At 43.4% G+C, this 11,049-nt stretch overlaps 1 protein-coding gene across 1 annotated transcript in view; it reads left to right on the forward strand.

Annotated features, from left to right (window-relative positions):
• Positions 1-10,809, forward strand: part of TGFBI (transforming growth factor beta induced) — a 53,146-nt gene extending 42,337 nt beyond the window's left edge. The window contains exons 13-17 of the mRNA XM_084838985.1: positions 1,333-1,457; positions 2,158-2,260; positions 4,256-4,335; positions 5,854-5,878; positions 8,729-10,809. Of these exons, the coding sequence (XP_084695111.1) occupies positions 1,333-1,457; positions 2,158-2,260; positions 4,256-4,335; positions 5,854-5,878; positions 8,729-8,769 (374 nt within the window). The 3' untranslated portion in view covers positions 8,770-10,809. The remainder of the gene's footprint in view (positions 1-1,332; positions 1,458-2,157; positions 2,261-4,255; positions 4,336-5,853; positions 5,879-8,728) is intronic.
• Positions 10,810-11,049: the final 240 nt, after the last annotated feature.

Here is an 11,049-nt window from a genome sequence, read left to right on the forward strand (position 1 = left end):
CTTGTTTGTTCAGCTTTATCTCTTGAAAGTGAATGCAGCTTTGAGTGTTTCACACATCATAAATCTGGTACCAGGTTGGCCCCTGTAAGGTATAAAAAGAAGCATGGTGCAAGATCATGATGGAAAGCCTGCTAGCTTCTGGTAGAATTTGGGGCCAGTGTTTGACTAATCTGGCTATGGTTTTCTGATATATGAAAGTTGGGTTGTGTTTCTAGACTTGGGCATCCAGGAGTCTTATTAGACTGACTACCTGATCCTAAACATCATGGGTGGTAGCAGTTACCACTGACATCACTGGGACTTACTTCCATGTAATGGCTATGATCCAGATAAACCATAATTTCAACAAGATCCCACTGTCAGCTATGGAAGGAAAAGTTCTGCAAAGACCAGCTGGGCCATGGCCAACAGTGAGAGGTTTCTGGCTGTACTCATGCTAGTTTTAACTGGATTGTGTCCAGTGTGTTTTTAACTGACTTGCATGTGCGTGCCAAACCATCCAGTAGTCCACTATGGGATTTGCAATATATGTTGGATTCGGATTAATGCTTAGCAGAGTTCTGCTTGCACCAAAGGAAGGGGGCAGGGAGGTGATAATGATTCCTCCTTCTCCCTGCAGCCTGCTGTGCCTCCTGAAAAGCTACTCTGGAGGGCTAGGGGACCCTATAGAGCAGCAGGAGAGGCAATGCAAGGGTTGCATTTGGACGCATTTGCCAATAGCAAAGGTCTGCGCTAGCTGCTGTGAGTCAGTGCCAGTATATGATGGCGTCCTCTTTTGTTTATGGAAGAAACAGCTAGAGAAGCTGTGGCAGCACAGAATGGCAGAAAAATATTGCGAGGAAACAGTATCATGTTATGCAAGCATTTTAACTAAACACAGAGAACTGTGGGAATTCATCGTTCCTGTTGAGAAAAAGCGATACCATTTCTTTTTTTAAGTACTGTTCTTCCAAACATTTTGGATCACTTGAATCACGTTTTTTCATTTCAAGAGCTAAATCAAAGAAACTTGATGTGCAATTTGCTGTGTCCTTCCTGAGGCTGTACAAAATGCTTCCATCCTGTAGTGTAGCTTATTATCTGGAAGGAATACCTATTAGTACACAGGAGATTTTGGACAGAGGTACTGTAGAGCAACATGGTTACCATCTCCCTTCTGTGGAACAGCTTCATGCTTTTAGCAGAAGGCAAAATACTTCTTCTTTCTTTTGGTATTGTTGCTCCAATTTGTTTTACTAATTATGCAAGATCCTAGCATGATGTTTTACGTTCTTTCTTAAATATCATGAAATATGGGAAATAAGCTGTAACACTTCTATACTGTTGGTATAGGTAATGTGAATGAACTTGCTGACATTCTGAAGTACCACATTGGGGATGAAATTCTGGTTAGTGGAGCAGTTGGTGCCGTTGTAAGAATCAAGTCTCTACAAGGTGAAAAACTGGAAGTCAGCTCTGTAAGTCTTCCTCCCTCCCTCATTTAAAAAAAATCTCTTTTGTTTTTCTTTCAAGATCCATCACTCTGTTCTAATGAACTTTTAAGAACAGCTTCCAAATGTGCATTGTCTCTGCAAGGTACTAGTAGACTGGGCATTGCCATACGGAGTCTAAGAAAGTTTTGAAGTTTAAAAAAAACCTTCCCTAACACTAGAGTTTAGTGCATTAGGGATGCTCTGTTTTCTGTCCCTGCTGCCTGGTGTGAGTTGTTTATCTACAAATACATTTGGGTGAAATTCTATGCCCTTTGAAGGAGGACTAGTCTGATACCAATATTCTGTTCTCTGCAGGCAAGCAGCCAGCAGAGCAGAAGGAGTAACAGAGGCAATGTTCACCTCTCTGTCCTTGTTGGGTGTCTTTCCTTTGGAGAGGTTGCTGAGGGTGGGACCAGGACTGGATTGGCCACAGGATACTGCAGATCCTGGCCTCCCCTCTCCCCCACCCCCCTCCCACTGGAATGCCCCATTTTCACCTCCCCAAAGTCACTTTCGCGACCTCAGGAAGCAGCTGCCACTGTTCTTTGCACAGTGGCTGTGAGGGGCTGGGGGGAGGGATCGGGGCGTCTATGGCCTCGGGAGAGGGAATCTGAAAAATCCTCTAGAATTCTTTCTCCTAGGGTATAATTTTTTAACAATGTATCTTTGACTCTTTTTACCTCAGAAAAATCACGTAATAAACATCAACAAGGAACCCATTGCTGAGGCTGATATTATGGCTACTAATGGTGTGATTTATGCTGTAAATACTGTTTTACAGCCACCAGGTAGGTCAAATTGGGTTCAAGCATAAAAGAGATCTCATATTTTCCCCCAGGTTTGCTTCTCTTTCCTAAGTGGCTAAGGGCACGTTATTATTGCGGAACACCATTGAAATGTGTATTTATAAGAGGAAGTTCATTTCCTGTACAGAAGGAAATAAGCAGGTGATTCTCATCTTCATGACGAACATTATGGCTTCAGTCTCCAAAGCCTTTGTTAATTACACTAACACACACATGCAGTAATAAAGTCCTTTGGTTTTACACTCAAAGGTGAAACTTACAAAAACAATAAGTGCTGTATATAGTGCCATTTCTGTAGCAGCATCCCGATTATGGAACTCCCTCCAGGGAGAGGTCAGAGGCCCCATCCCTACTGAGTTTTAGATAGGCAGTAAAAACTGAATTGTTTCTGTAGACCTTTGTCAGATATTAATATTGTTCTGGCTTGTTTTAAAGCAGGGGTGGGCAACTCCGGATGTTTTGGCCTACAACTCCTGTCAGCCCTAGCCAATATAGCCAATCGTGAGGAATGATGGAAGCTATAGGCCACAACATCTGGAGGGCCACAAGTTACCAACCCCTGTTTTAAAGACTGTTTTGGTTCTGTTTTTATTACGTTGTGGGTTTTATTGTTCTATTGTATTGTTTTAAATTGTACATCACTTGGAGGGCCCTGGTGGGTAGAAAAAGGCTGTATGAATTCTATACATAAATAAATGACTTGAAAACTTCAGGAAGAAAAAAGGAAAGTGAATTCACAGGACTTTGAATCATCATTGTTTTTGACAGTAATGTACTCTCGAGCATATATACAGGGGGTATTTTGAAGGTTGCTACTGGGTGAATATAGGAAGCTGCCTTATTGGTCCATCCAGCCTCGTATTTGTGGACACTGACTGGCAGCGGCTCTCCAGGGTTTCAGTCAGGAATTTTCCTAGCCCTACCTGGAGATGCTGGGGATTGAACCTGGGACCTGCACGGAAAGCAGGTGGTCTACCACTCAGCTATGGTCCCTCACCAAGGGAGTTGCCTACATGTTTGTGCTGGATTCTGCATAAAATAAATTCTACAGAGCATGCAGGGAATCCACCAGAATCTGAAATTGTGTAACTGGAAGCCCTGCATGTGCACCAGAAGTACATGTTTAGGGCAAAGAAGATTATTCAAGCATAAATCATTTGGAAATTACAGCCCAGGGCTGGATGGCTCACTTCATACGTGCAGCAGCCATGTGGGCTCCACAAACAATTTGGGAGGTGGCAACCACATTTCCCTTCCAGAGGTTAGCACTGACATAGTTAAAATATGCTGAAACCACAGGGAAAGCAACTCACATGAACAACTTACCACATGGAATTCTTCCCATGCACTATGGGTTACACCCATAATCTTGCACCAAAATGCCCACCAGTTTCGATGAGGGAGGAGGCCGATAAAAGGATAAGTTGCTAGCTTCTAAAAATACCACTTGCCATCTAGCTCCAATCCATCTTTCATATCTTGCCTGACAAAATCCCTTCACCTGCCCTCAACTGCCAACCCCTTTTTACCCACCCCACCCTTAAGCTCAGGCAGCCTTCCCCAACCTTGTGCTCTCCAGAAGTTGTGAACTTCCACCCCCATCAGCCCCAGCCAGTATGGCTAATGCTCAGGAATTCTGGGACTTGTAGTCCAAAATATTTGGAGGGCACAAGGTTGGGGAAGGCTGAGCTAGAGAATCCAGCTGCAAACCTTTTGATCGATTTTAAAAAGGTGCCCTTAATTGTAATACGTTTTCTAAAATGTTGATGAATTTTAATAAAGTATTTGCAAAAGCTGCAGGTGACATAAAAGGCATTTCTACTTCTCTCTCAACCAGAAGAGAGGCAGCTCACAAACAAACAGCCAGTTCAAAAACATAAACCCCAAATAAAAGAAAACAAAACGATCTGCTAATTAGTGGAGGCAGAAAAACATTTGCAAGTATGCCTTGATGTCATTTGAATTGTGTCTCTTTAGCTTCTAAGCCAAATGAAAGAAGTGATGAACCTTCAGACCCTGCACTGGAAATCTTCAAGCATGCCTCTGCATTATCCAAGGTAAATATAAAGCCCAGCCAACATACAGGGACCTTTGCAAAATTGCATTTTTCCTTATCTGATCATGGAATCTATCTGACCATGCAATCCAGCAGGGATTGGATCACAGGGTAAGGAAGATCCTGCATTTAAATAAATGTGGCATCTCCTCGATTCATAGTTATATTCATGTGCTGTGAGAGGGGGCTGGGAGAGAGCTGATGTGAGGCCAAGACCCACTCTTCATCTCACGTACATAGAAAATTGGCAGGGGAAGAATTGTCTGAAGAGACCCAAAATATGCTTGCCTGGAAGGATTTCCCACTGAAATTTGCCTGGCTACCATCTCTACCTAAAATCTTAAACCTAAATGTATGGAGCATGGTGGGACTCTTAATATGCCAGTTTCCTAAATCATACTGCATAATAAGTCATCCAGGCCACTTAGGCAATCATATTTCAGTGGCCTTCACAACCGTGGCTGTGATGCACAGTGTTTCCATGCATGCTCCGCTCCTTTCCAAATTGGCTTTTCCAACTGAATCTCCTCATGCAGCACCAGAACCACTCTGAAATCTTCCCTAATCGCCAGAGGGCACAATCCTATCGTACTGATCATAAGGCTCCGAACTCAGAGGCTCATGGTCACCCTATGCAGAGTGGGAGGAGCGGCAGAGGCATCTTTGCATTTTGTGCTTTACAGGCTTTTTTGCCCCTCTACCTGGGGCACTCGGAGAGGGAAGGAAGGAGACTGGAGGGGCCTTAGGACAGCTCATATCCTGGCCTCTCCGCTCTCCTCCCCTCCCTGCCCACTGGGATGCCCCCTTCTCCCCTGCTCCAGGGTTGAGTTCCTGACCTTGGAGAGCAGCTGGCACAATTCTTTCCACGCCATCTGCGAGTGGAAGGGAGAGGAGGGTCAGACCCATGATTCCCCCCAACATCAGAGTTGGGAATCCAAAGAATCCACTGTCTCCAACATCAGAGTTGGGAATCCAAAGAATCCACTGTCTAGGGGCCATAGGATTACTCCCTAAGAAGCCTTTTGAGTGGTGCAGGAAGAAGGGAGGCCTCTGAAGCCCTGCAGAGCACACAGAAGCTTGTCTGGCAGTCTCTGGATTCCAGCAGTATATTAGCCCACTGACGTCGTTTAAGGCAGTATCTTTCCACTCTAATATGGAGAGAAACTCAGCCTCTTAAGATAAGCGCATAAGAGAGTCTCTTCTGAATTAGAATCACAGAATCATCTTCTGTGTTGTCGATTACATATCTGTTGCTGCATAAATTAAATTATTATAGCTGTCTATCTGTCTGTCTGTCTGTCTGTCTTGTCTGTCTGTGTCTACCAAGGGTAGGTAACTTGTGCCCACCAAATGTTTTGGCCCACAACTGCCATCTTTCCTAGCCAGCATAGCCAATAGTTAGGGATGATGTGGGTTGTAGACCAAAAATATCTAGAGGGCCACAGGTTGGCCACCGCTGATCTATACACACAAAGACACACACACTGACGTTAACATTTTTAAAAATATTTTTTTGCAGGTTTCCATAAGGGATTCTAGGCTAGGTAAGTAATGTTTACATGTCGCATACTGTGGCCCAATTTAAATGCTTTCTCTGTGGTGTGGTAGCTCCCTCAAAACTACTACTTTGTGGTTGGCTCCGTGTCTCTCCAGAGAGAACCGCTCATGTGTGCCTCCCATATCATGGCGATGCTTCCTAACATCACACCACCATCAGAACTCCTCATGGCAGCATGGGAAGTACCCAGGTGATTCAGGCATCTTCACGTGCTCTGTGCTTTAGCATCTTAATAACCTCTTGTGGGTTCCAGCCAAGAGAAGTGTTTTTAGCTCACAAACAGGCCTGGGAAGTTAGGGTGACTGTTTCATAACCCTAATAACAGCCCAGCTCTAAAAACAAATCAGTACAGAGGGCTGAACCCTGGCACCCGCACCACACTAACTGGCCAAGGAACCTGTGCCAGTGCAGTGACTTGCTTCAGTGCTATTAGACTGGCAAGGACTTCCTCCACCAAGTGAAGCACAGTGGCTTTGCACAATGTAGTTGGAGGGCTACCACCTAGGGACGAGATTCGTGACTTCTTACTTACATACCATCCTATGGCATTCTGGATGCCCTGGCGCCTGCTACCACAGTGCAGCCTTTGTTGACTGAAGCATTATATAAAACAGCTGTAATGGATTTTAGCTGACCGGCATCACTGGAAGGGGCCTCAACTAGGATGCTGACGTAGCTGCAGCAGAACAAGCAACTCTATGGACCTTGTGGCAGTGGCCCTCAACCTTTTCAGGTCGGTGGGCACTTTTGGAATGTTGAGAGGGTGTTGTGGGTGCTCTCACAAAATGGCTGCCATGGTGGTCATGGCCCACCCCAAAACACGCATTTCCTAGAAAGAAAGCTGGTGAGACTGAAAGCAAAATAACTTGCCCAAGAACCTAACGACAAGGCAGAGGTGCGGTCTGAGCTCTAAAACACAAAACCACTATTTGGAGCCTAAATAAAGATGGTGCCGGAGGGCAATTCACAATTCAAAAACCATTCAGTTTTGTTAAAAAAAGAATAATTTAAAAAATGTACACAAAATGACAGTCAGGAGTGGTAGGGAGCCCGGCAGGTGAGAGGTGTCTGTGGGCACTCTGGAGACACCCCTCCCCCCTCCAAGCCTTATTGGACCTCATTGTACTGGAGATATGTAGTATTTTCTGAATCTTCACCATGGCACACTGTATATATGCAAGGCTTCAGTAAGTGAGGCATTTGTAACATTTTTCACTGTAATCCGGAAGTAAGCAAGGCCCTTTAACCACATGCATAACTCTTTAAAGCTCCCTTCCGTTAACTCCAGAACAATTAGCCACTAGGAAAGACAGAACATAGCAAAGAGAAAAGTCTTGGGGCTATTAGAATCTTGGGGTATAGAACCCAAATATGGTTAATTTATGCTCTGTTGTCACATCATACTTGGCAAATATTGGTAAGATAAAGAAAAGCAGCTCTTGACTTCTTAGGCATGATTGCATTGCACCGGCATGAGTATCTAAGCCAATGTTCAAATGGCTTCAGGGTGTCAAGTGTGCAGATATAAATGGAACATAGTGTCCAGCTTTCAAAATATTTGTTTTCATAATTTATGGAAGTAGATGTTGTTGTTAGCATAGCCTTTTATCCTCTTATTTCCACATCTGCTTCATTTTTTGTAATTCCTTCATTTTTATCAAGGGCTTCTTCCTTAAGTCCTGTAAACAGCATCCGATGAAGGCAAAGCCTGATTCCCAATACAATTAATAACCCAAATAATAAATCCATGGGGTTGGCTCCAGGATCTGCCTTCTGCAAGAGAAAGGGCCCAGCTCACAGAAGGTCTCTCTGCCTGATTTTGGGGAATCCTGTCACACCACAGCTCACCCCACGCAGCAGGGTCTCCTGACTCTGTGTGTAGCATTTTCAGGGGGGCTGGAGGGGCTGCCCTGAGAAGGAGGGGGTGAGGAAGTCCAGTTCTGCCAGTGCAGTTGATCCAGCTTAAATCTGGAACCAATCCATGATACTCACTGGTGTATCAAAGAGAACTGCATGGAGTCCAATACTGTATTTGTGCGTTGATTGTGTTTATTCATTGCTTATTGTCCACTCTGGCGTTCAGCAGCAGGGTGCTTTCCATCATGGTTCTCTTTCAGATATCTCTCTTGGGCCTGCCAGGGTTTAAGACTAAGGCCTGGCCCGTATGTGCAGCAGAATGAGGGGGTGGCCGAATGGATTATTTATTTATTTATTTTAACCATTTGTGATCATCCATTATGTATAGAATTTCAAATAATAAAATATAAATATATAAAACATAAAATACAACAATAAAACAGCTGAAAATAGTTAAATAGTTAAAAAATAAACTAGTCAAAATGTTACACTGAACAAAAACAGGCGAGCCTCTATAGCAGGGGTGGGCAACTTTGGGTGGTCTGGGGGACATCCCCCCCCAATGTGTGGCCATTATGCACTCTACGAGGTGCTCCCTTGCTCCTGCAGATCACATCCTATTACATTTAATGAAGCTTAGCAAACAGGGATTGGCCTTGATGGTCTTATAGGCCCCTTCCAGCCCTATTCTATGATTCTATGAAATCCACTAGAATTCAGTATGTGTGAATGGATGCATGATTGCCGCCTATATTCAAAACAATCACTGTAGGCATATTCTACACCTACTTTCAGGTAGTCCACGTTTTCATTTTAACTGTGAACAGCTTTACAGAACAGATTAGACCAAACAGAGAGGTAGCAAATGATCACTGATATTAATTCAAGCAGGACTCGGTGTACCTTTCTGAGTTGTAGCAGCAGGCGGGGTGATGAATACAGTTGCACTTATGATGTGTCTGCTTCCTTCCTCTTTCAGCTCCTGTCTATTCCAGATTGTTAGCAAGGATGAAACATTAAAGTGACAGCAATTCAACATGTAAAGTACAACCAAGGATTCAGCTAGCTTTTTGCCACTGGGTTGTTGAAGAGAAGGACTCCATTAAAAACAAAACAAAAACTGCTGCCACCAGCACGTGTCACAGGAAGCTTACCTTTTTCCAGCTGAAAGGAAGGAGAGAAAATAAAAGCCATATGTATATATATATTTAAATTGTTGTTTGATAAGGTTAATTCTGTTCCCATTGGTAGTTGAAAATTTGGAGAGCCTCAGGTATGGGTGTCTACTCCAAAACAATTCAGGCTCAGTCTCCAGGCGTGCGAGAGCTAAGGATGCATGACTGATTGATAGTCACCCATAAATCCATGTCTCTCAGGATGGTGCTTAAGAAAATGTTTTAAGATTAGTATGTGCTGTAAGGAACTGAATACGTTATCTATCTTATGCTGAGTCAGACCGTTAATTCATCTAGCTCAGAGCTATTTCTTCTAGCAGGCAGCTTTTCCAGTTCTCCAGAATGGTTTTCTCCCCATCCCTGCTGACAACCTTGTGCCTCGGCCCCAATGCGTGCAACCATGCACTCTCCCACTGAGCTAAAAGCTTTCCCAATTGATTGATTGATACACACACACACACACACACACACACAGTATTTGGAGATATTCAAATACTTCAGATATGAAATAGTTGAGGCTTTTGCTCCAGAAAAGGAAGCTACTGAGCATTCTAGTCTGAATTCGTCTCAGGTTGGCTTCCATTTTGTGCTACATTCTGTAGCACGGTCAGAAAAAATGCAGTCATTTAGATTGACCATACTGTTCTACAGACATTCCCTTCTAAAATAAAGATTGGTGAAGCTCATGGGCCTAAATGGAGATTCTTTGTCCTTGGGGCCCAAAAGGATGGCCAGTTTTTATAAGGTGCTAACAACCGATTTTCCTACTTCATAGAGTTTTTGTTGTGAACTATTTTTTTAGGAGAGTCACAGAACCATCTAGTATTCATTTCTATATTACGGTGTCCAAATCATTAGCTTGTACTAATAGGGTTAAGAACTGTCTCTGAACCTTGATGCTGTTGTTTTTTTATCACAGACTGAAGAAGCCTCACTTTAGACTAAACATCCAGCTTTGTGTTTCTTCCACATTTCTGATTTCAGGCTTGCAGCCCACCAGCTAACATGCTCCATTTTGGTCCAACTCTTGTAGTTAAGGGGCAGGGGTGGGCAGGTGTAGCTGGAACTTTCAGCTCTAGTTACATTTTGAAAATGAAGACCAGGCAACAGGTTTGATAGCAAAACCTAAAATCTTACTACCTTTTTTCCAAACTTGTAGCTGCGACAATCTGGTCATAAGTTGGTATGTGCACATTTAAAGGGAAGTAGATTTTTTAAAAAGTATAACCTATGCCTTCAGTTAAACCGTGGCTCTGTAGTCACGATCCAAGGAGCAGCTACCTTCATACATGCACAGCTAGCTTCACACATGCAGCTAGGTTTTCTGCTCTCCCATCCACATCCCACCCCGCCAGTAATCCCTGACAGATGGCAAAACACTTTTGAAAGTTAGATTTTTAAAAGGGGGTTGCAAATTAATGTGGGAGACCATTGTCAAAAGCTGCCTGTGCATGTACAGGCCATCACACATGCTGACGTGACCTCTCTGAATTGTGGCATATAATCTTGGAGACCTTGCTACTCTGAACAATGCAATTCGTGTACTTCAGCAAGAACATGTGGTTTTTATTTTCTTCCCTCCTGTGCTTTGAAAAGCAATTCTGCGTTTTAACATTTTTTTATTTTTTAAAAAGCCTCATTGTTGATATTAGGGAATTTGCATGATATAAGCTATGGTTTGATCAGTGTTGTCAATTAGCTTTTGTTTACACATATGGTTCTAACTTTAATATCTTTTGTTCTTCCTGAGTCTGAAAATACACCCTCTCTGTAATATGGTCATAGAAGCTCTCCCTCATCAAAACCTTCGAATAAACAATTCATTTGTAATAAAACGTGGTTTTTATTTTAAATGTGTAAATACACTGTGTAAATAGTATGAATTACTTCAGCCTGTTTCGTTTTTGTGGACACAGTTTTACCTTAGAGGTCTGGTACTCAAATTACCCTGACAGTGAAGGAACTGCAGCAGTCCTTCTTGAACCACCGTGGTAATGTGAGAAGCTTTGGACACACGGAAGGAGCCCACACAGCAGCTCCTCCACATGCTTTTTGAGGGCCCCTCCCTCATGTTCTTGGGCTTCTCATATTGCTCCAGTTTTTCAGGAAGAAAGGGCACTGATGT

This window comes from Heloderma suspectum, chromosome 2 (genome assembly GCF_057233095.1).
Source record: "Heloderma suspectum isolate Gila_16-S chromosome 2, 16-S_ref, whole genome shotgun sequence".
Taxonomy (NCBI): domain Eukaryota; kingdom Metazoa; phylum Chordata; class Lepidosauria; order Squamata; family Helodermatidae; genus Heloderma; species Heloderma suspectum.